Source organism: Mauremys mutica, chromosome 1 (assembly GCF_020497125.1).
Source record: "Mauremys mutica isolate MM-2020 ecotype Southern chromosome 1, ASM2049712v1, whole genome shotgun sequence".
Taxonomy (NCBI): domain Eukaryota; kingdom Metazoa; phylum Chordata; order Testudines; family Geoemydidae; genus Mauremys; species Mauremys mutica.
This window is the reverse complement of record NC_059072.1, coordinates 187,157,166-187,182,277: the sequence shown is the minus strand read 5'-3', so window position 1 is coordinate 187,182,277 and position 25,112 is coordinate 187,157,166. Positions and strand designations below refer to the sequence as shown.

Sequence of the window (25,112 nt, the reverse complement as noted above, 5' to 3'; positions counted from 1 at the left end):
TACCTGGAGCATCCAGTCGGGTTCTGGCTTCTGTGCCCAACAATGTTTGAAAACCAGGCAAGCAATTAACCAAAATAACCTCGTTTTATTATTTTTACCCCCCTGCGCCCCCCGTTTTATAACCAATCTCATGACTTTGGGGCCTGACCCAAGCACAAGCGAGAACGGCTTGCACGGCCCAGCATAAACCAATGAGCCTACCCACCCCAGCAGACACCGCGAGCCACGTGCCTGAAGAGCAGCACCCCATTTTACGCTTGCGCACTAGAACGCGGAAGATGATTGGACACGTGTCTTTACGGCGTTTTACGCGGGGACGCACCTTCACTCTCGCGGCGGCTGCCGGGAGTTGTAGTTTCTATGGACTCTACGGCCCATCAGCCGCGCTGGGCAGGGGGCGGTGAGCGGACTCCACTTCCCAGGGGGCCGCGCGGGCGGAGCGGGGGTTTCCAAACCTCTCACTGGCAGAAAGGGAGCGTCAGCAAACGGCCCAGACTGGGAAGCCGGGCGGCGGCAGCGGGGAGCGCGCGCGCGGGGAAATGGCCGGCGAGATGACGGTGCTGGGTGAGTGAGTGAGCGGGGCCGGGGCCGGGGCTGGCGGGGGCGAGTCTGAGCCTGAGCCTGAGCCCCGGGGATCGGGGCCAGGGGGGAGCTTGTCCGGCAGCAGCCGGCCGTGAGTAGTAACGTGCGTAAGGGGCAGCAGAGTGGATGGATGGAGAGAGGTGACTAGTGGTGCCCCCCCCCCCCCCCGGGGTCTGTTCAACATCTTCACAAATGGTCTGGGGAAAGGGGTAAACAGCGGGGTGGCAAAACTTGTAGCTGATACAAAACTACTCAAGGTAGTTAAGTCCCAGGCAGACTGCGAAGAGCCACAAAAGGATGTCACAACACTGGGTGACGGGGCAACAAAATGGCAGATGAAATTCAATGTTGATAAATGCAAAGTAATGCACATTGGAAACCATAATCCTAACTATGCATATCCAATGATGGGGTCTAAATCAGCTGTTACCACTCAGGGAAGAGCTTGGAGTCATTGTGGATAGTTCTCTGAAAACATCCACTCAATGTGCAGTGGCAGTCAAAAAACTGAACAGAATTTTGAGAATCATCAAGAAAGGGATAGATGATAAGACAGAAAATATCCATGGTATGTCCACATCTTGAATACTGCATGCAGATGTGGTCACCCCATCTAAAAAGGTTTTATTGGACTTGGAAAAGGTTCAGAAAAGGGTAACAAAATGACATGGGGTATGGAACAGCTGCCGCATGAGCAGATTAATAAGACTGGGACTTTTCAGGTTGGAAGAGAGATGACTAAGGGGGCATATGATAGAGGTCTATAAAATCTTGACTGGCGAGGAGAAAGTAAATAAGGAAGTGTTATTTACTCCTTCTCATAACACAAGAACTAGGTCTCACCAAAGGAAATTAATAGCAGGTTTAAGACAAACAAAAGGAAGTATTTTTTTCACACAATGCACAGTCAACCTGTGGAAATCTTTGCCAGAGGATGTTGTGAAGGCCGAGACTACAACAGGGTTCAAAAAAAGAACTAGATACATTAAAGGAGGGATAGGTCCACCAATGGCTATTAGCCAGGATGGGCAGAGATGCTGTCCCTAACCTCTGTTTGCCAGAAGCTGGGAATGAGCTACAGGGGATGGATCACTGGATGATTACCTGTTTGGTTCATTCCCTCTGGGGCACCTAGCACTGGCCAAAGTCGGAAGACTGGATACTGGGCTAGGTGGACCATTGTTCTTACCCAGTATGGCCATTCTTATGATGATCTTTTCCAGCTGTCACAGGTTTTTGCTGATCCCCTTCCTGGGGGTCCATATGGAGGGCCTAGTCTTCAAACTTGAGTGCTTAGCCCAGGGATCGGCAGCCTTTGGCACGTGGATCGCCAGGGTAAGCCCCCTGGCCCGCCAGGCCGGTTTGTTTACCTGGCACGTCCGCAGGTCTGGCTGATTGTGGCTCCCACTGGCCACGGTTCGCCGCTCCAGGCCAATGGGGGCTGCAGGAAGCGGTGGCCAGCACATCCCTCGGCCCGGATCGCTGCCTGGAGCAGCGAACTGTGGCCAATGGGAGCCGCGATCAGCCGAACCTGCGGACGCGCCAGGTAAACAAACCATCCTGGCCCACCAGGGAGCTTTCCCTAGCTTAGCCCTTCATCTTAGCGCTTTAATGGTCAATAGATCCTGAAGATGGCATGTTATGGGGTTAATAGTAACACTCAGGGCTTGTCTGCCTTTGACGGTTCACATGGATTAAGCTTGGGTGTAAATTTAAAGCACGGTAGCTGTTCCTGTCTGTCGTCCTAAATGTATTTTTATTTATTATGGTACAAGCTCTAAGTTTTCTTTTCATATGTAAATCTTCATGTAACTCTGGCCAGTCAAATCACAGGGATTTGTATGTATTCCTGTTCATGACCTACATTTGGTTACAGCAAAATGGCTTCAATTTCAAAAGGTTCTCAAAGACTATTTTGTCTAGCACTTTTGCCTATGACGTGTCAGCGATGTGGGACACTGAACTTGAACATATCTCATAAACTCAATATTTTCAAGTTGAGGCATGAAGCTTATCTTCTCAAATTGGCTTTTCTGGATACTTATGCCTGAATCATTTCTGTTTGTGACATATCCATTTGGTACAGGTCTTATATGGAGTATTCCCCCCCCCCCCCAATCATTCAAACACAGAGAAGAAGAATAACTGTTAAAATAAGCAAATGCACAAATTCCTTTCCCATCTGTTAGAAACACACGTTAACATCATCTTTGCCAATTAATCCTACCTTTTTTTGCTCCTCTTTAAATCCCTCCACTGATTCCACTTTGTGCAATTTATAAAGTACATCTCTGCCCCGATATAACACGGTACTCAGAGCCCCAAAATCTCACTGTGTTGTAGGTGAGACTGCATTATATCGTAGTAGGGAGAGGAATTGCTCCCCACCCCAGCTCACCTCCACTCTGCCTCCACCTCCTCCCTGAGCGCGCCGCCGCCACTCCGCTTCTCCCTCCCTCCCTCCTTTCCAGGCTTGCTTGCACCTGTAAATAACTTTCTTATTTCTTTTTCCTAGTTAATAAGCCTTTAGATAGTTTATTACAAGACCAGCTTCAGATATTGTCTTTGGTGTAAGATCTAAGGGTAGATGATGAGGGGTAACTGACTGGTCTCTTGGGACTGGAAGCAACCTGAATATTTTGTGAGTTTTATCTAAATGATCGTTTATCACTAAGTCCAGCTTGCCTGGGTGGCAAGATAGACCAGAGAGCCCAAAGGGATACTCTGACACTCCATGGTAACACTAGTACAGTGGCAGTGGCCCAGGAATTCGTATTTGTTACTGAGTTGGTGAAATCTAATTATAGAACATGCCACCAGTTCGGGGTGTCTGCCCTGTTTCTGACAGTCTGCCCTGAGTTAACATTCATGGCCATGAATCACTCAGACAGTATGATATTACTCTGTTGTATAAATCCCTCCACTGAGTCCACTCAGTATATATCTTAGTATATATTTACTCTGATGTAAAAGTAGAATGTGAAATCACATTGTGAAACTACTTTGTGCTTAGTCTCATTTCCTCAGAAGTCAGTAGCAAGCTTGCATCTGGCAATTCAGGCAAACTGCTAGCCACTGAAGTGTAACAGACAAGGACATAAGATTTGTGAAAGTTTAAAGAAAGGAACAGTAAATCTAAACAACAAAATAATATTGCAAAGTGATTTACAAATACATACCTCACATGGAAGATGAGGATTAATTAGTAAGTATAATCCCTACATTACAGGCACAGAAAATAAAGCAGAGGCTAAATGAATTGCTCAAGGTCACACAACAAATCAAAGACATATCCAGAGTAAGATCCCAGGAGTTCCTGGCTACCAGTACAGAGCTCAAATGACATCTCTCTATTTGGCCCTCCTGCTTTTTTTGAAGAATGTTAATATAAATATACATACAAAACATGAGTTTCCCATATCAATCAAAGACGAGTCATATATGTTCCAGAGAGCAACTGCCCGATGGACTCGTATTGGGAATTCATTCTAAGCATAAAAGGCAGCATGGAAGGTGGCACAAAGATGGGAGGGGTAGGGTGAAATTGTTGACAAAGCCAAGATATATGATAAGAGAAGAGACCCAATATGTGAGCTGGGCAGGGTCAAGAAATGTCTCAAATGCAAGAACAAGATATAATGCGGTCCAATATAATGCAAATTTGGATATAACGCGGTAAAGCAGCGCTCCGGGGGACGGGGCTGCTTTACCTCGTTATATCTGAATTCGTATTACCACAAGCAGTTCCTCTGCGCCTGCCCTTTATTTGCTGCAGCCCTCCCCGGTGCGCCCCCGCCCCAGCTCACCTCCGCTCCGCCTCCTCCCACGAGCGCACCGCAGCTCCGCTTCTCCTCCCTTCCAGGCTTGCCGCGCCAATTAGCTATTCACACCGCAAGCCTGGGAGGAGGGGGAGAGGAGAGGAGGAGAAGCGGAGCTGCGGCGCGCTCATGGGAGGAGGTGGAGGCAAGCTGGGGCTGGGGGGTAACGGGGGGCATAGAGGAACCGCTCTCCACTCCTGCTCATCTCCACCTCCTCCCCTGAGCGTGTTGCCGCCGGTCCACTTCTTCCCTCCCCCCCCCCCCCCCCCCCCCCTTCCAGGCTTGCAGGGCCAAACAGCTGATTGGTACCATATATGGTTGCTAAAGATGACAGCGATAGTAATCTCTCAGTTCGGTTTCAGGGCCCTGGAGATCTCTGCCTTAGTTAAGTGTCTCTGGCCTGGTGAGAATTCAAACAGCAAAGAAATGAAAAATTTTCTTGTGACCCTATTTTATCTTTTACATTTGGCCCTGCAGTCCATTTGAGGAGCTCCCTTGCATGTAGCATTTCCAGGGTGAGAGGGCCATTCACCAATCCGTTGTATTGTGATGTTTCTTAATGGTCTGTTTAATATTGATAGGTTGTCTTAATGTGCAGCGGAGGGAAGAAACACACAATTCCCATGCCTGGGTTCACAAATTCAGAGCAAACATTTTCAAGGTTATAAAGTAAAACTTGTATATTTCCCTATAGAATGGAATGCCGATATTACAAGTGAGATTAATGCATGCATCAGCTTACAAGCATTTCATAGTCTAAACACTAAATACATTATTATAAGACTAATACCTATTTTGAACAAAACGAACATACGGGTGAGCTGGCTTGGCTTCCAGCTATGAGTTTGTTAGTTCTTATGGCCTTGGCCTTTACCACTGTCACAGCTAGTATTATAGCTTTGAAGAACTTCCGGATTTGTTTGGATGGATGCTCTGATACTGTCTTTTTATCACTCTCACAGGTTCAGCTGTCTTGGCCCTTTTGTTGGCTGGCTATCTGGCACAACAGTATCTACCTATGCCTACACCAAAAGTGATTGGGATTGACCTTGGCACCACTTACTGCTCTGTTGGCGTGTTCCTTCCTGGCACAGGGCAGGTGAAAGTTATTTCAGATGAAAGTGGGCATAACAGCATACCAAGCATAGTGTCATTCACAGACACGGATGTGTACGTGGGATATGATGGCCTAGAACTAGCAGATTCTAATCCACAGAACACGGTATATGATGCCAAAAGATTCATAGGGAAAATCTTCACTCCAGAAGAGCTGAAAAATGAAAGTAGCAGATATCCATTTAAGGTAAACAGATAGCAATCTTCACCAATTCTATACAAACTACAGTTTTTTTATATATATGGTGTTCAGAGGGATCAGATTCAATTGCCTTTGTCTGGCAGGTTGATCATCAGGATGCAGAACCCTGAATGTAGCATTTCAGGCGGGAGGGATAGCTCAGTGGTTTGAGCGTTGGCCTGCTAAACCCAGGGTTGTGAGTTCAATCCTTGAGGGGGCCATTTAGGGATTTGGGGATTGGTCCTGCTTTGAGCAGGGGGATGGACTAGATGATCTCTTGAGGTCCCTTCCAACCCTGATATTCTATGAAAATATGGTCTTTTTGGATCCCACCAGCACACATACAAATTGCAAAAATTTAAAATAAAGATAGTTATTTTGTACAGGTATTTGTTCTTGATTAACTGCATTTGGCTATTATACCCTATGTTGTTTTTATACCTATGATACTTTAATGTGTTGTCATCTGAGCTTGAGACAGAGAGAAGTGGGATTTGGAACTTGAGCAAAACAACTGGTTTCACAGCAGAAGGAAAGATCTGAGAGAAGAGTATTTGGGAATGGGAGTAACTATGTTGGCAAATGCCAAATTTGAACTCACTAAATGTGATGGCTTGTGGATACAGTACATACACGACCCTCTTCTGTTCTGAGCAGGAGGGTACTGAAACATGCAAGAATCTTCCCTCTGAAATGGAGCCTCCTTCTCTATTGATTACATTTACTTTTATTATTTCTAGTTTATACAACAAGAAATGCATTCCAGGGAGAGTATTTCTAGGGTACTAATCTTTCCTCCCCCCCATAGTTACTTGAGTTTTAGCCTTGTTTTGTGTCACAACACACAAAGTAGGACCTTACCTGCTGATAATGTATAAGATGTTAACCAAAATTAGTGTTTTTCAGTATATATCAATTGAATTGTAAATATTATGTAATCCACAGCTTTCATAGTTTGTTCTCAATGCATTTGTTTCTCATGATTATGGATAGCTAGTCTTTCACACTTACAATTTCCCATCTACACGTTGTTTTTGCTTGTTTGTTTGTTTGTTTTTTATGAGGTTAAGTTATAATTATAAATGGACCTGAAACTACCAGTTCCACAAAGCTGTGTCTTTCAGTAATGGTGAAACTAGCACAATAAGATACAGTAACTCCTCATTTAACATCATCCTGCTTAATGTTGTTTCAATGTTACGTCCCTGCTCAATTAGGGAACATGCTCATTTAAAGTTGTGTAATGCTCCCTTATAATGTTGTTTGGCTGCCTGCTTGTAAGATTCTGTGGAAGAGCAGTGACTTTACAAGGAGCATTGCACAAGTTCCACTTCTCCGCCTCCGCCCCCTGCCCCTCCCTCCCAGCGCTTCCCCCACCGCCAAACAGCACTTAGGACTTGTTGGGGGGGGGGGGGAGGGGAAGTGGCGTGCTCCGGAGCGGAGGTGGAGTGGGGTGGGAAGAGATGGGCCTGGAGTGGAGCGGGGGCAGGAAGAGGCGGGCCTAGAGTACTCCCGGCAAAGTCTGAGCCTGTTCTTCTCTGGGGAAGCTGCTGCTGCAAAGGAGCTTTCTAGCATCCTTACCTGCAACAGGCTGTGCCTGTGCGGAGTAAGGCAGGGGCACTTCCCAACCACAGCACAGTACTGTACAGTATATAATGCCTTTTGTCGGCCCCCCAAACATTTCCTTGGAACCTAACCCTCCGCATTTACATTAAATTTTATGGGAAAATTGGATTCATTTAACATTGTTTCACTTAAAGTTGCATTTTTCAGGAACATAAATACAAGGTTAAGTGAGGAGTTACTGTACTTAACAATGGGTACTAAGTCAGGCATCCGAAATCATTCTCTTGTGTCTCTGCTAATAGTGGGTGCAGAGTGTCTGCACCCAATAAATCTTCAGTGGTACAATAGCACTCAGCAGCTGCTTTGATGGGGACTGAATAAGTACCTATATATGTGTGTCTCTCCTGAGGCATCCTGCATGTTTCTGCTTTAGCAGTAGACATAGGGTTCGCCTCAAAAGAACTATTTTCATTCCTTGGATGTGCTGTTGTGTAGGATTATTAATTCTGATGTTGTGTGACCCAACTTCTGGATTTTGACTCACTGGTGTCTTTGGGCAAAATAGACAAAAGTACTTCAGGCACATTTTCTGGCAACTTGAATGCCTTCATTTCCTATATTGTTTATAATGGAAGATAAAGAAAATTGGTTCACATAGAATGTTTTAGATTGGCAAAGTCACCACTCATAGTAGATTCTGGAGTAAGCAGGTATTCTACATATCCAAGTACAGTTTCACAAAAGCATTTTGTTAAATGAAAGGTGGGCTGTATTTCACACTTGTGGGTTGTGCTGCCTTTCCCCCCAGATTTTCAGCAACAATGGAGCAGCTGAATTTTCAGTGACAACCAATGAAACATATAACGTCTCACCTGAGTATATTGGCTCTCAACTGCTATTGAAATTAAAGAGGATGGCAGAGGAGTACCTTGGCATGCCAGTTTCCAAGGCTGTCATTTCAGTGCCAGCAGAGTTTGATGAAAGGCAACGGAACTACACTATTAAGGCAGCTAACCTTGCAGGTGATGCATCTTTCTTTCTAGTATTTTCCCTCTACTCTTTGAATTACCCTGAGGTTTACTCATCTACACTAAGTTGTTTGTGAAATGTAGAATAGCAAGGGAGAGTCCGTGGCAGAAAACTTTAGAAATCACTTTACAGAGCATTAGCAATCACCAGGAACAGCAGGGAACTCTCAAATGACATGAAGTGCAGTTGGCTAATACAAGTACAGATAGCAATGTTCTCAAGTATCACTAAAGGAAAAAGGTTTTTTGGAAATTTTCCAGTAGAGAAAATTATACAGGAAACTTCCTGGAAATAAATCAGACTCAGATAAAAACAAGATAAAAAAACCATCCCACCTCACCTCCTCTGAGAAAACACACTGAGGGAACTGTTCAGTCAGTGTTTATTCTGACAGACTGCTCTAAAAGTAAATTTAATAATGATATTCCAAGTTTATCTTAAAAACAAAAAAAGTGAAAGCCATGGCACATGTAGAATTCCCTGTGAACTTTTTCCTTCAAACATTTTATATTTTACTTCAATCTGAACAAAAATTGACACAATTTAATAGAATACTGTAAACAGACAATAGATTGCACTGAATAGCAACCCAGATATTAACAGCTTTGGTTCTCAGCAAAATATTGCTTCTAACCCAATCACGTCCCATTGACATTCCTTCCCTGGCTGTGCACAGGAGGTAAGAGACTGTGGCCTCAGAGGGGGAAGGTGTGGGCAGGGCAGTAGCAGAGAGGGAGAGCTGTAGCCAGGATGCTGGAGCTACACAGTATCTCTCCTTGGGCTTTCAGGACTGTCCTGCCAGGGAACTGCACCCAGGGGAATAAACACTGGGAGATGCTGAGCCCTGGAGAGCAGAGGGGAGAGGTCCTGTGCAGCTCTTTGACCTCATGTAGAAAGCCCCAACTTCTGCACTGCAGCCCCTTTCTCTACTGCTGTCCTGCCTGTAGGAGGTTTGCAGGGCTGCAGTGAGGAGGGGAGGTGCATCTCCGTGCTTCCTTCCTGGCTGCAGCCTGGCAAACCTGCCTTCCACTCATTGGCAACTGTTGGATAATGCCAGATTTTTGCTGGCAACTGGGCTGGGTTACTAAGTGGAATCTGTTGTACTACACAGAGTTATCAGTTGTGTGGAGAAAATGTTAACTTGTTTTGCTTTTTCAGGGTTGGAGATATTGCGGGTAATTAATGAACCCACTGCTGCAGCTATGGCTTATGGTCTCCATAAAGCGGATGTGTTTAATGTTCTGGTAGTGGATTTGGGTGGAGGAACTTTGGATGTCTCATTATTGAATAAACAAGGAGGAATGTTTCTGACACGAGCAATGGCAGGTAAGGATAAGTCACCCCATACTTCAATAAAACATGTTATTTTTTTCTTAAGCAAAAACTAGTTCTATATAATTTCAGTGGATACACGTAAAAAAAGTCACCTGTAAAGAGATGCTAAAGTTGATGTGCTGAGATTGACATAACTTTTGGTGGCCTACTGGTCCCCTGAATGTTATTTCTACTCTCCATAATTCTAAAATTAGGTTTGCAACTGATTTTAATTAAGAGAAATTCTTCCATTCTTTGAATGATTTTAACATAACAAGCTGTGGTCTAGCTGTCTGTCATTGTCAACATTTGTGCACAGGTAACCTGAGCATTTGTGCATTCTACAATTATTGTCTCTGGAGCTAGTGGCGTTTCAAAGCATTCTACTACCTCCATCTGTCTGAGTCAAGGGGATTTGTCATATTATTGAAGGGTGCTTTAGAACGGTCCCCTTTCGTGCTTGGCTGCAGCTCAGACATTAAGGGGTAGAGTGCTCACACACTGTTAACCCAGAAACAGGTTTTGTAACACAAATATGCCAAAATGATTCATCACTTGGCAAAGAATTCTGGCAGCGATGCTTTGTAAGCCTATGTAGTGAACACACAATTGCTTTGCAGATGACCTGGGTTCAGACAGATTTGAGGCTGAGTACTACTGTTGATATTCCCAACTCAATGAGCTTTGACACCTGCTGCGCTGTCTAGTAAAACCAAAAGTAATAAATATAGTCATCCATTTCAACATGGTTCTGTTGGACAGTATGAACTCCTTTTTTCAGTTGGAAAAAAAAGATGGACTGAATATTTATGGGTAGTGCCCATTCCATTGGAAAACTCAAGAGGCCAATCTTCTGAAGAGCAGGCATAGGTATTTGAAAAATGTTGGAAGGATGGTTAAGGTGGAACTAACACCTTCAGAGGGAATTTGGGATAAGGGCACTATGCCACCAGCTACCTAAAAAGCCTAATGTAGGATGGTCCGTTACTAGAGCTTGAAGCTCACTGATCCAAAGAGTTGAAATAACTCCTATTGGGAATCAGCATTTCCACAGGAAGAACTTGACAGACTAGATACCTCATGACTCAAAAGTAGCCTTTATCAGTGTACATTAATGTCCCTTAGTATATGATTTTGATATGAAGGCTCTAAAATACAATAAGGCCTTAACGAAGTTCAGCTCCAGGAGTTGAGGCAGTAATCCTTCATGAGTTTCATCTTGCTACTATTAGTGAAAATGTCTAATATGGGCAGAGATGTAGACAGTAACTAAGACTTGGAGTGTGAGCTGGAAATATGGAAAAGATGGACTTGCATAGTATCACAGCAGGCCACAAATATTTTCCATTTCAAATTTTACCCTCTACTAACCAAACCCCTTCCTAGTGTTCTGGTGGATTATTTTTTAAATAATTCCTCTGAAATCCCCACCGCCTTGCTTTTTCATTTATGCAAATTGTTCTCAGGATTCTCTGTTTCATTCTTGTTTTGTGAAGCACATTACAAACAAAATATCCCCAAATGATTATACTTCTGGGTGTGACATTGGCTGTTGGCACTATAGTTGAGGATATTTCTTTTTCCCAGTCCCATGAGAATGTCCTGCACATGACAAAGGGCATCTTTTTGTCTTCTGAAATACTGTGAGTGATCTGATACATTTTTATGTCTTAGGTAACAACAAACTTGGAGGACAGGACTTTAATCAGCGATTGCTGCAATACTTGTATGACCAAATCCATCGAATATATGGCTCTGTGCCCTCCAGAAAGGAAGAAATACATCGACTTAGGCAGGCTGTGGAAGCAGTCAAGTTAAATTTGACTCTACACAATTCTTCTTCTGTCAGAGTTTCTCTTACCATGCCAGAAAGGAAGGACCTAAAAGAACTTTCAGAAAGAGAACAGATAAAAATAAATAATGTAATTGCAGCCGAACCTTCTCAAATGGAAGACGGTGTGATAAGCCTTTTAAGGGATGACCTTTCACAAACACAGAGCAACACTGTCAAAGTTGTCTTTGAAACAGAAATCTCAAGAAAACTATTTGAAACGTTGAACGAGGACCTGTTTCAGAAGATTCTTGTGCCCATTGAGCAGGTGCTGAAGGAAGGACATCTACCCAAGACAGAAGTGGATGAGATTGTATTAGTAGGGGGCTCCACCCGTATTCCCCGGATACGCAGAGTTATTCAAGAGTTCTTTGGAAAGGAACCCAACACCTCTGTAGATCCTGATCTGGCAGTGGTAATGGGTGTAGCTATCCAAGCTGGGATTGTTGGAGGGTCCTGGCCCCTCCAAGTCAGTGCTGTAGAAATTCCTAATAGACATTTACGAAAAACTAACTTCAATTGAACTTCACTGTTCTTGTCACATTCCATTATTCACTGTTTCAAAAAACTGTACTCATGACTGTGCATAGACTTGCCCAACAAACAATGAAGCCTAGTCTTAGCCATGTAATATCTACCATTTTAATTCTGTTCCATTTAAGTGTTGCTAGACCATACATTGTGTGCTGGCTCTATCATGTTTTAAAGATATTAGCAATTCAAAAATAATGGACACACATAACCCACCTCTGCCCCATTGGTTTGTCGACCGGATGTGGGATGAAAACCTGAGTTGATAGGTGTGCAAACATGCTACTGCCAATAAAATGCACACATTTTCTTGCTAAATTTTATTAGCAGACCCTGAAGACTTGAAAGTGGAATGTAACCATGAGCTTGAACCTGTGGTGGAGATAGTATGTACTGAGAGAGGAGGTGTAGCCGTATTAATGCAGACAGCTCAGGTAACGTTCAGCTTAATTTATTTATTAAACTGAGTCAGTTGAGCACTTCAAAGCACCTTTCTAAATGCAGTTTTCCTGTTTGAATGCTATCTATTTGTCCACTTAAGATTCTTGTGCTGCTGTTTATAACAGCAGTGCTATTGCTGAAACTATTTGTGGATTTTCTCTCTTTTTAATGTAGACTTACTGCAATCAAAACAAAATTGGGGGGGGGGGAGTTTTTTTTGCTCTTTAATGTTGTTACACTGGTGTCTACTTTAAAATGCATTTTCCTAATGGATTCCTATGATTCCATTTGTCATCAGCTAGAGAGGCTGCTGTGGCCCCTCTGCTGTTTCTCCAATGGGCAGACACCTGATAATGCCATCATTACTGTACTTCCTGCCATGCAGCCAAAAGGTGTTATAAAGCCAATGTTATATTAAGGAAGAAAGCACATTAGGCCCTGGAAGGGTCCCATTCATGTTTTTCAACCAATACATCCATACCTTATTTGCCATGAAATGCATTGGTGTTCAGCTAAGAGCTACAGCTTCTTTTTAACAACATTCTCCCTAAAAATAAAATGAATCCAACTATTTTTATCTGGTGCCTAGCATGTTGGTGTCTACATGTTTTCAGGTTCCTGATGCTTTCCCCCACTCTGAATTGAACATGGAGTGATAATTGTGAGTTGTAGTCTGGTAAAGAAAACCATACAGGAACTGGAATGTAAATGTGGTAATATTGCAGTCCTTTGCTTTTGACTACTGGCAGGTTGTAAAATACAAGGAACAGAAGTTGATTCCTAAAGTCTCAACTTTTGGAGGAAGGTTTTTAAAGAAACTTGTCTAATTGTGCTCTTTTTGAAGGGATAAAATGCTGAATAGTCAAACTCCTTTTTATACATGTTATTTTATCCTTAGTCAATGAAGAAGGTATTGTCCTCACCTAACAGCAGATAACTGAGCAAAATTTGTTTAATAAATCTGAAATAAGTTGTATTTTTGAATGTGAGATCTAATAACTGTTGATTTTAAATCTTTTGCTATCTGCTACATTTGAGACTTTTCAGTAATAAGCTTGCACTTAATTTAAAAAACATGGTTTTGATGGAATGTGTCTGCCCTACCATTTTAAAGTGGCCTTGTCTCTGAGTTTACCAAGTATTTCAGACGATGCTGCTAGTAACTTTTGAACTGTAACCAAGGAAAACCAAGAAGCTTTCTGTATGGAGAAAGAAAAGTAGCAGAAATTCTTTGTTCTCAAGGGACCTCATGCCCTGTGTGTATATGGTTCTTGCCACAACAAGAGGGCAAAATACTTTAAGTGGTGGAACTATTGCAAAAATTAGCAGGAGTAGGTATGTAATTCTTTTTAAAAAAAAAAAGAAAAAAAAAAAAAAGACTAAACTTAAAGTTGAAGTCCCTTCAAAGAAATAATGGACAAATATCAGTATGCAGTACAATTCTCTCAAGTACCATGCAGATGCTTTTTCAGGCCCTTATCTTGCAAATACTTCTATGTTTACTTTGCATATATTCAGAAATCTTTGCAAGAATTAGGGCTTACCCTGCTGTAAGTCTTATTCATAGCTATTTTTTTTAAAGGGATTTAGAATTACAATGGATCTTAAAATGCTAATTTTTGTCTTCAATGCTCTGTGTGAGAAACTAGTAGGATTAAATGATTGCATAAAATCAGAATCAAATCATAGCTAATTAAATAGACATGGGAAGTTAGGAAGGGGCTTCAGAGGAATTTCAAAATGTGAAACTCAAAACAAAAATAGGGCTTTTAAAACTTTCTAACGTCTGGGAGGATGGAAAAATTGTCCAGTAAGTGGACTTTTCATAAGTGTAAGTTTACAAATATATTTTGTTTTTAAGGATGGGTTGTTTACTTGAAAAGTTTCCAAAAGGGATGCAGCTTTGTAGCTGGAAACTTTTCATAGAGAAGTTAACATGCATGAGACATCTCCTAGTGCATGGTCTATTTAATATTTTTAAAACTACCTTGTGTGGTTGATAAATTTAAGTGCAACAAAGTTATTTATTTTGTATCTAATACTAGTTTTGGTACTCTATTTTGGCACAAACCATTGAATTTTAAAAAGAGCAGTATTGCACTTTGATTATTTTCCCCAGTGCACAACTTACTATGAAGGTCCTTCATTTAACTAAATGACACTGTTTGAAGATTGGAGTTCTGTTGTTAAGACTAGTCCTATTTAAATCTTGGTGCCTGTAGCTTTAACCCTATAACACCTCTCTTTACTTAAGTGTTTATGTAGCTGAGGTTCAGGAGAGTGCAGTCCTGGAAGTGGTGATGCCTCATCAATATTATAAAATCTTGTCAGTTTACAGGTTAATGTGCATAATCGGCATTTGGGGAAAATGTCATACTTCAGAGATATTTATATACAGCCTTTTAAAATACATTCTTAAATAAAAGTAGTTGCATAAGAGCTGCCAAACTTTTGTTTCTCTTTTTCCCTGGGATTTCCTTTTGGTCAGAAGCATTATTGTTAGAAATAAGGCAAAGCTAAGGGCAGGGGGAGAGAGAGGCACCAGTGACCTAAAAGAGGTGGTAATATGGGCAAGAAAAGTGAAGGAGCAGCTCTAAACAACTTAATTTATCTAGAATTGTTGTAACCCTTTTTATTAAATCAATAGTGACAAATAAGGTCACTAGAAATATGCTGTAGAAATTCTGTATAGTGCAGATTTGGGCATTCCACAGACATTGTCCAATGGGGTTTCTGGAAAATAAAATTGAAAAAAACAGTATGTGGCCTCTTGGTAAGAATATTTAACCGTCTCAATATTAACTGCAAGAGTACTTGTCATTTGGAGCTGTGGTGCCTAACCAAGGGTCCAGTTGCTGTGAGCAGGTTCCAGGGGATCTGCCACCCATGGCGGGCATTAAAGTTGCTAGGGCCCTGGGCAGAAAGCCAAAAGTTCTGCCAGGCAGGACTGCAAAAAATATTGCAGGGCTCTGAGCCCTACCAGGTAGGGCTGAAACTGAAGCTTGAGCAACTTAGCTTCACAGTGGCCCCTGTGCAGTGGGGCCCCTTTGAATGCTTGTATTAGCGTGGCAACTAAAGGCATATAATTAAAATATATATCCAACATAATGGGGAGTTGTGTTGTTTTTTTTAAGTGAATATGACCTTTCTGCTAAACTGTAAATGGACATTTAATACTTTATTATGTATTTCTCACTGCAATATTAGCCATCTTATTGTTTGCTCAGACATCTTTGAGCATATTCTTGCAAACTAGTATCACTTGAGTTTAAAAAGAATTCTTTCCACCTGGTTCATTTAAGTATGTAGCTTCTTTAGAAGGAAGATAAATTCTATAGAAACAATTGCCTTGTGTTTATATTAACTTCCCTGAGAAGTTAAGTGCAAGTGTGTGCTGCAGAAGCAGGCAATTATGAACACCTGTATTTAAATGGAAGTGTGTATGTGTTTATTTTTATTTTAAAAAAAGGCACTACCACAACAGGAACTAAAGGCCTCTTCCCTCCCTAGTTTCATTCTGTCATACTCAAGTTTGTAAATACCAAATAAGCCAGATTCTTGTAGTTGTCTTAATAGAACTCAGGCCTAAATTCAGGTGAAGGATGGTGCATCCTCTTGTGCCAGCAGTGAATTGGGCTGTCATAGGTCTTACCCCCACTTGGAGCTGTTGGATTCCAATATGGGGACCTGCACTGGTTTCCCTCTAAACTAAAAATCCTAGTTTAGATCTGGTAAAAGCTGCCACCACCCAATCAGGTACGTGGATTGGGACACAGTCCTTCCCCAAAATCCTTGGGGATCCCAAGAGCCCCAAATCCATGGAGTTCTTACACCCAGGAGAAATAAACCATTCCCCCCTGCTTCCTCCCCCCTCCCTTTCCTAGGAGGGATACCGGGATCTAACTACAGAGGGATGCTTCCCTCCTCCCCTTTCCCTGAGAATCCACCCAAGGAAAGATCAACCAAGTTCTTAACAGAAAAGATTTATTAAAGAATAAAAAGAAAGTAACTTGTCTCTGTAATCCAAGATGGAACAATACACAGAGTCTAAGCTATAAACCTGGAGAGCATTCCCCCCTCCCCCTTTCTTTCTCAGTAAAAGCAAAGTAACAGCAAACAGGAATAAAGAATTTCCTTCAGCAAACACACAACTGCAAATGTAGAAATCAAATTATAAGACTAATCCGCCTTTCTAATTAATATCACTATTGAATAGTAGGAACTACTCCAGGAGAACTTGGAGACATGTCTGGCCTCTCTTAGATCCAAAAAGAGAACTCTCTAACAAAGAACACAGACTTCCCTCCACAGAGATTTGAAATTATCTTGTCTCTGATTGGTCCTCTGGTCAGGTGGTCATCAGGTACTGCATGTTAACCCTTTACAGGTAAAAGAGACCTTAACCCTTAACTATCTGTTTATGACATGGGCCTACAACTTGTAGAAGTCTAATCTCTGCCAAAATTAATTTAGCTTCACTCTAGCTACTCTATCCTAATCAATAGTTTGGTGCAAGCTCTAGTTTATTAGTATATTTTAGGGAACTGTATTACTTACAGCTGGCTGTTATTGTCAGGGACAATATTGTACCTTTTGAGCTAAATTAAAAGTAGCAGAGAATGCCTGGATCCTTCACTTATCCTTTTTTCTGAGCGAGGCCCAAGCTACCACCAAACCAGTCAAGCTGATGACTGTGCCAACATGACTAGAATTGCTGTTCTACTGGTGGATCTCCAACGGGAAGTACTGATCCCTCTTCTCTGCTATTCCTAGTATGGCGGCTATAAGAGAGTGCCCACCTCAGTTTGATTACCAGGAGGCAGAGTGTTCAGCGCTACTTGACCTCCTACAGCATTTATGCTACAGTAATGAAGCTGGGCTGGGGCCCAAAGCCTAATCAGGCCTGAGAAGAAAATCAAGGAACTTTGTAAAAGTAGTTCCTCGGGCAGTACTATAGACCTTAAAGAGTACAGCTTTGGACAGAGGTTAGTTTGGTGTAGCACCAGCATACCTCTCAAGAGAATAAGGCATGTAGGAGATGGTGCATCATAAGATACAGGTACCCTGCTTCCACAGCTTAGATACCTCAAATGTGTGCATAGGTTCTTATGGGGAAAGTTTAATGACTTCTCAGAGTAGAACTGTATCTGCCTCATGAATGTTTGAATTAGTGCAAAACACCATTTCACTTTTTCTTGTGTATCATTTGTACGCATTGTATATTCTCAAGGAAACTTTCTTCTCTTCCCTGTATCTTTTCACCCAGTTTAACCACAAACAAGCCAACAAATTAGAACCATAACTTACAGTACTTTATATACAGAAGAAAATGCTTTGTTAGCATTCCCATTAAATATGAAAAGAGGGTTCTATTGCCATGACTAGTGCAAGAATAGCTTGTACAGATATGCTTTAAAGTGAATATTTCCCAGAGGGATTTTCCTTTAAGAATTCTGTCACAATGTGACTTGAGAATGCTCAGTTAAGTAGACAAAAATAAGTACTAATCGTTGAACTTGTTATTTATTTTAGGGTTTTCAAAGGCCATTTAAAAAAAGCAACTGAATATACCCTCAAGAATTTAAAAAACATTCATGTACAGACTCAAGTCAGCACTGAGCCTCCCATGTTCATAAAAAGACAATTCTTGAATGAATTTTCACCAGCTCATTATTTATAATAGAGGATACTGGTTAAATCAGCATTATTCACTAAATAATTTAAATCATACAAACCGATTCAACCAAAACAAGTGCTGAAGGTTCTGGAGTGTTAACTCGTGTGGCTCACAAGCATTTATGTAGTCTCCAGATCATTTATTAAAGCAAAAGTCACTGTATGCTATGAAAACAAGGCTTTACGTTTTTTTGTTCTAGTGAAAAATGTATATAAAATATTTTAAAGAAGATTGAAGAGTGTGCAATACAGAACATAACAGTAGCAACCATCAGCTTTTATCCTACCACATGTAAGAAGTTTGTAATGTTAAAACTACCCAATTCCCCTAAACTGTGTGATCATTTTATAATGTCAAGGATACAATTAACCACACATCCCTGGAGCATTTCCTGCATTCGAGTTCAGAAAAAACAGCATTCTTGTCTTCACAAAAATAAGTTCATGAGTTTGTATCTTGTGTTATCCCAGCCTCAGAAACCATTTTTGAAAAAACTCCTTGCTGAAGTAATAAATTATGTGGGGTATCAAATTCTATAATTCTTCCAGATCCCAGAACAAGCACTCTGAAATGCAGAAACAAAAAGGTAATGAGGAAAACTGAGCTATTTTTTTTTCCAGCCCTACTTTCTAGCCCTACTGAAGGTGTGCCTTAGGTAGAACTCATTCCTTTAATATGGGAAATCTCTTTGCAGTAGATAACTCAGATGTTCATGAAGCTATGAACTCCTGCACAAAAAGAGGTTTTAGAAAATGAAATTTTGCCTCGTCACCTTAAGTTCTACAGTGCAATCAATTTACTCTGGTAAATCAAATGGACTTGCTAGTAACGTGTGTTTGCAACTGGGATAAAATGGAGTTAAAAATTAATTCAGTAATAAGAACAGGAGAATCACTATAGCACAAATATCAGTCTGTTTATTGTCAATAACTACAGCTAATATAAATATATATGTATTCCATGGTACCATAGATTATATGGGGAGGAGTGGTGAAAGTGTCAAGCCAGATCAGCTTTCATGCCTACCAACTTTGACAATGTCTAAATGAAACCATGTGTTTTTTAAAACAATATTGAAACTTACCTTTCAGAATCCATGATAGTATGCAACCTGTGGGCTATAGTTAATACTGTGCAGTTGTGAAACTCCCTCCGGATGGTGAACTGCACTAGGTTATCGGTTTCCATGTCAACAGAGGCTGTTGCCTCATCTAAGATTAGAATTTTTGTCTTCCGTAGCAAAGCCCGGGCAAGACACACAAGCTGCCTCTGCCCAACACTGTTAAACACATTTGAAAATGGTGTCATTTCAATAACTTTGCAAAAGCATTGCTGTGTTCCCACCCACAATAAATGCTAAATAATTCCTTGATCAGGTTATTTTTTTAGAGAGAAAGCAACAAGTAGGATAATTTGTTTAAACAGTTAGCAAAACCACATGCTTACAATCTATTAGAGGTATATCCCTGGTACCATTTTCCAGATGGATGCATGTTTGCATCCAGTTTCCATGTTAACTTAATACTCAGTATTATATTCACGTCCTAGTTTGGACATGGGATACGTTTGAAAGAGATTGATACACAGCAGATGATTATTAAATTATGTATTTTGCAGTGGTGGGCGTTGGTTCAGGATGAGAGTTTTAAAGACTCTCTTATGCTATCTTTGGAAGGGGCATGTCCCTTTTAGAAATTCCATTTTTTTCAGATGAATTGGATGCAGATGCATTCCAATCTATTAACTAACTTTCCATTTCTGCTCTGCTTTTTTAAATTCTGGATCGCCACTCTGCTGCTAAAAGCTTATCAAGCATTTATATACATTTCTCAGATTTTAGCAGACTGCAATGGCCTGACTCTTACACTCAGAAATTTTCTATCCCATAAAGTGTCACTGTCCATGGCATATCTTTGTAATAACAATGCACTGTAAAGAGAAACTGAACAGCTATCCTACTACACTAAACAAATAATAGAAGATATAATATAGCGCATACGATGGTGTTCTCTTGGTTATATTTTGTTCCCTTTCTTTTTCTTCTTTTTATATTGTTACTTTTTTCTCTGATTTCAGTTATTCTGTCTATGGCGGTCCTTTCCCTGCCTTGGACTATTTGCTCATTTCTCAAATATCTATAATAGATTTTAAGGCCAGAAGAGACCATTAGATCATCTGGTCTGACCTCCTGTGTAACATGGCCCTAAAATTTCACCCGGTTACTATTTAGCTAGGTGACCACAAATTGCTTTACAAAAGTAATTCCATTTAGAATGAAGGAGTCACTTTTGTGCCATGGAAAAATATTAGAATACTGTCATGTAGAATGTATTGAAGGAAAATCAAGTTAGCACACCAGACGAGCTCCCGAGCCAGTAGATACTAAAAATTTTATACCTGAGGTTTTCACCACCTTCTGAAATCTCATGAAGGAGTTTCTTTGGGAGTGACTGGACAAAATTCTTTAAGTTACACAACTCCACTGCCTCCCACAGCTCATGATCAGAATATTTTCCAAAGGGATCCAAGTTAGATTGGAGGGTCCCAGAGAACAAGACAGGGTCCTAAGAAATAATATAAAATGCCTAAGCAGTAACATCACAAAGCTTAAAAAACAAAACAATGTTTTTCAACAAACACAGGAATGTTAATTTTAATTAAAGTATTCTAGAAATAATGCGTTTTAAAGAAAAACTGTAATATTTGAAATCTGAGTTAAAAGGCAAAACTAGCTATGCTCAAATTATTTAATACTACAAAGCCTAAAGGGGTGGGGGCAGAGTGTGGTCTAGCCTATGTCTTTAGTAAATGAAAATATATGTATTAAAAAAGAAGAATGTGTACAGTTAGCAAAGAACATTGTTTGATTTAAAAAAAAAATCCATTAGCTTTCTGTAAATGTATCCGTAGTTACTGTGGACCAGTTTTTTTAAAGGTATTTAGGCACCTAAAGAGGCAAATAGGCAAAAACAGATAAGTGCTATTGAAAATCCCAGGAGGTGTCTATCTGCATCTTTAGACACTTAAACCTTTTAAGAATCTGTTTTTGTGCTTTTAGATGACAGGGATTTAATATTAAATTGAAATCACCTACTATAAGGCTACTTTTGATTTTGCACTATGACCAAGTAGTATTTGATTACATCCAAAGCTCTCTTTTCTTGGGGCATACCCGTTAATGAGTAACTTTGGCATTTTCAATATTAGCCATAATTCCAATAGTAATATCCTGATTGATCTTTCCTCTGGTGAATTGGTACAAAATCGAGCCTTTCTTATAGTTACCGTTTCAGCATTTGAGATTAGAATTTCTTCATAGATATGCAATAACTAATGTTTGAATGAAATAGAAGTGTCTATTCTGAAACAGATTTTACCTGTGGAATAATGTTAAGATTGCCACGTAGATCATGTAGTCCAATAGTTGATATATCAATTCCATCTATAATTATTTTTCCTCCAGCTCTTTCTATAATTCTAAATAAGCAATTCGTGAGTGTTGATTTACCAGCTCCTGTTCTTCCTACGATTCCAACCTGGAACAAGATATTAAATTTAAAAGAAAAACTAATTTAATAATGGAGAGTTTAGTAAACTAACGCCTTCAATGTCTTTTTAGTGACTTTAAACACTGTAGATAGATATCATGAGTTAGAAAAGAACACTGCCCCTTTGTCGATAGCCCAGTGGTTTAGGCCCCACCTCTGATCTTCCTTAACTCATACTTTTGGTTGGGAATCATCATCAGGATCCTGACTGTCCAGTTTTCTGTGGGGGTAAGAGGGAAATCCCAAAGAAGTGTTTTGTGGTACCCACTCAAAAGCTAACATTCCCGTCTGCTGGCACTGCAGCAGCACAGAAGTCTAGGGCCAGATTGTGATCTCCTTGCTCAGACTAGTGAGCTCACACGAGTAGTTCCTTTGGCCCATGACTTTGTTCATACTGTTTCTGGAGCTAGACTAACCTAAATATGGTTGGTGTCCAAACACGAAATAAAAGGATCTGTGTTAATGCTGCCCTCATTAGAAACATAATCATTTACCATACGTGAAAGACAAAAAAGAAAAATGGGAAACGGAGAGCAAAAGATTATTAAAAGTCATTTTACAAAAAAAACTGGTTGCATAAGTTTACTGTGAGGCACTCAACACTTGATAGGATTGGTTTCTAATTGGCATTACTAATCAAGCTATAGTATAACTTGACACTAAAGTCTGTCATTTAAAAACCTTGGTCCAGATCTTCAGCTTCTGTAAATCAGTGGAGTCCCATTCAAATCAGTTGAGCTACATCAATTTACACCATATGATCATCAGTCCCCTTGTATCTAATGTTGCCATTAATAAAACTTAGATAAAAATATACTTTTCCCAAGGGCTGTGCAACCATTTAGAAAATAGTTTCATGAATTCTAATAGCTTATTATTTACATACCCAGTAAGAATTATCCTAATTTGGACTCCTTCAGTTGAGCTATTATTCATAAAATCTATTGAATATAGAAAATTAAGGGGCCAATTAAACTATTTTTGATTAGTTTGTATTATGTACAATACCTTCTCTTTACTGTGTGTTTGGAAGGAGACATCCTGTAGGGCCAAACCAAGATCTGTTCTATACCGAGCTTGGTAATTAATGAACTCTATTATCCCTTTATTGGGCCATCCCATCGGGGGCCTTTTAGACATTATCCAGGGGGCCTGAAATTAAATTAACATTGTTTTAGTGCACTGTTTTACATTTTTACAAGCCACTTAGAATACTTTATACAAGACATTTATAGTTTTAAAAATACAAGTAAACACATGATGATGACTCAGACTCAATCCAATGTGCTGAGAAGTCGGACAACTTCTTGGACATCAGGATTTTTTATTAAAAATACTTCACCACATGCAGAGGCATCACATGATCCTTCTCAGTAACCAGACTCGGACAAAATTGCACATATTCATTTAGAGAGCTACCTTAGGTACCTTGATTATTCTACCAACTCACAGACCTGAGTTTTAAAAGAGACTCAGGCTTCCAAGGCCCTGGCTATTAATAGTTTGTAATACATTCATTATTCTCAGCAAAGTACAGCCTGTACCTTTCTAACAACTTTATTCATGTCTGGAATGCCACTTACTTTGGAAAAAAATGCATAGGACACACTGTTCGGACTATATCAGGAGCGACCCCATGCTAGTTAAGGCCAGGAATCACTTTGGCTTATTGGGCTCACTATGGGAAGTAGCAGTATTTGAGAATGGCAGCCCTGGCTCCTGAAGTCTGGAGCCCAAATCAGTGAAGCCACCATAGAGGAGCTTTGACAGCAGAGAGGAGAGGGACATTCTGTGAAGCCAGCCAGCCCTTATACCTCAGCAGGCTTGTTCTCCTCTCATGGAAGCAGTGGAACACTCCAACCTAGAGTTGTGATGGGCAACTGTTATTCTAGTTACAGTAATTCATAGAATATCCACTCCTACCTTGCAACTTTTGTATCAGCCTAGTAGCAAAGGTTTTGATGATGGCAAATATCTCAAGCTCTGTAGTGAGTGGAACATACCCTGTATTGTTGCACCACTCTATATTTCTGAACTGCAGTCAAGGGCTGTGATTGCAACTCATGTAGACATACTCAACAAGCTGGATTAGCAGTGAAACCGTGACAGCATGGCTTCTTCATGGGCTGTACATACCCTCCTGGGTAATTACTCTGGCAGCTAGCCTGCACTGAAGTCCATGCTGCTGTGACTTCACTGCTCCAGTAACCAAGCTAGCTAGCTAAACTGTCTCAGGTTCATCTACATGAGCTGTCATCACACTCCGTGATTGTAGTATAGATATACCCACAGACAAATTCAGATAGTAGTTCATGATGAGACTTTGAGATTTAAGATTTATTTTATATATTTGTTTATTTCTACCTACCATAGCTACCACAAAGTCTGATGTCAAGAAACTTACTGGTCAACATTAAAAATACAAAACTGTTCTGACCATTAGTGTAAAGAGAAAGTCAAATACATTAGTTCATGAATGTATCACACTTTGAGAATGTATGTATATTATTAATTATAAGATGCTATTTGTATTAGTCATTCAATTTCTTTTCTTTTTATCCATTAGTCACTAGCTTATACACATATATGAAATAGTGTCCAAATACTCAGTTTATATTCAGTCTTCTAAAATGCTCACCTCTTTGTCCATTTTTTCATATTCACAGACTCTTTCAATGGAAACTCCATTCGTTTCAATTTCGCATGCTTTACGCACCCAAAAATTCAAACTTTGAGTTATCTGAAAAAAAATAAGATATATTCATGAGATGATCTAGGTCTATCTGGTCCTGCCACAGCATAGTGGGCTGGACTTAATGACTTCTTGAGGCCCCCTTAACCCTACATTTCTATGATTCACTCCACAGAATGTGTTAAAGTTGCTTGGCCTTCGTAAACAGCATAATATATTTTAGAAATGTATTATGGATAGCAAGAAACAGCATCAAAACACAACGTCAGCTTTTTAGATAGTTCCAGAAGATGCAGAGCACAAGTCAGGAGCTGGTATGCAAAGCTGGCTTTAAGCTTCCACTTTCATTGCAGTGCTACTCTGAGCACTTTTTGCTGTGTTAGAAAAACGAGCTCAGGATCAGTGTAGGGTACAGGGCACCCTGGCTATCACCTTTTTCCCCAGTAACCAAGCTCCCCTTCTGTGTTACACGGGCAGAAAGAGGAAGTGTCGGTTTATGAGCCTGTGTTGTACATGTACTGTTGCAGTATTCCCTTTGCCCTGAGCCATTTACACAAGTATCTTAGCAGTGTGGCAAAAGCAGCTGCAGTGCACCAGGGGATCAGGTCCATAGTGTCTGCCAAATCATTTCTATCCTCAAGCACCGAGAAGCTATTTTTGCAAGTACTAGTGCTACCTAGACCAATATCTGCAAGTTAATACAGTGGACACTAATTTTATATGTGAATTCTCACAGTTGCCATGTGACGGCTGTGAAATGACATGCTCAGGTACAGCAGTACAAAA

The 25,112-nt window shown here is 40.6% G+C and overlaps 2 protein-coding genes across 2 annotated transcripts in view; one reads left to right on the top strand and one right to left on the bottom strand.

The window, feature by feature from the left end:
* The first annotated feature begins 428 nt into the window (after window positions 1-428).
* On the top strand, window positions 429-14,848 carry HSPA13 (heat shock protein family A (Hsp70) member 13). The gene is made up of 5 exons (XM_045002473.1): window positions 429-564; window positions 5,363-5,703; window positions 8,072-8,285; window positions 9,451-9,618; window positions 11,281-14,848. The coding sequence occupies exons 1-5, from the start codon at window positions 540-542 to the stop codon at window positions 11,958-11,960; spliced, it is 1,428 nt and encodes a 475-aa protein (XP_044858408.1). The 5' UTR covers window positions 429-539; the 3' UTR covers window positions 11,961-14,848.
* Window positions 14,849-16,713: 1,865 nt separating this feature from the next.
* LOC123361926 (multidrug resistance-associated protein 1-like) overlaps window positions 16,714-25,112 on the bottom strand; it is a 56,543-nt gene continuing 48,144 nt past the window's right edge. The window contains exons 23-28 of the mRNA XM_045002147.1: window positions 24,273-24,374; window positions 22,643-22,786; window positions 21,464-21,622; window positions 20,484-20,650; window positions 19,171-19,365; window positions 16,714-18,651 (exon numbers count right to left, since the gene is read on the bottom strand). Of these exons, the coding sequence (XP_044858082.1) occupies window positions 18,528-18,651; window positions 19,171-19,365; window positions 20,484-20,650; window positions 21,464-21,622; window positions 22,643-22,786; window positions 24,273-24,374 (891 nt within the window). The 3' untranslated portion in view covers window positions 16,714-18,527. The remainder of the gene's footprint in view (window positions 18,652-19,170; window positions 19,366-20,483; window positions 20,651-21,463; window positions 21,623-22,642; window positions 22,787-24,272; window positions 24,375-25,112) is intronic.

What these genes read in the sequence shown, in the direction of transcription:
- HSPA13 (XM_045002473.1), top strand. Translation starts at nt 540, where the DNA reads ATGGCCGGCGAGATGACGGTGCTGG. An exon ending in TAAGGCAGCTAACCTTGCAG is followed by an intron (nt 8,286 to 9,450) that starts GTGATGCATCTT and finishes TTGCTTTTTCAG; the next exon opens with GGTTGGAGATATTGCGGGTA. An exon ending in TCTGACACGAGCAATGGCAG is followed by an intron (nt 9,619 to 11,280) that starts GTAAGGATAAGT and finishes TTTATGTCTTAG; the next exon opens with GTAACAACAAACTTGGAGGA.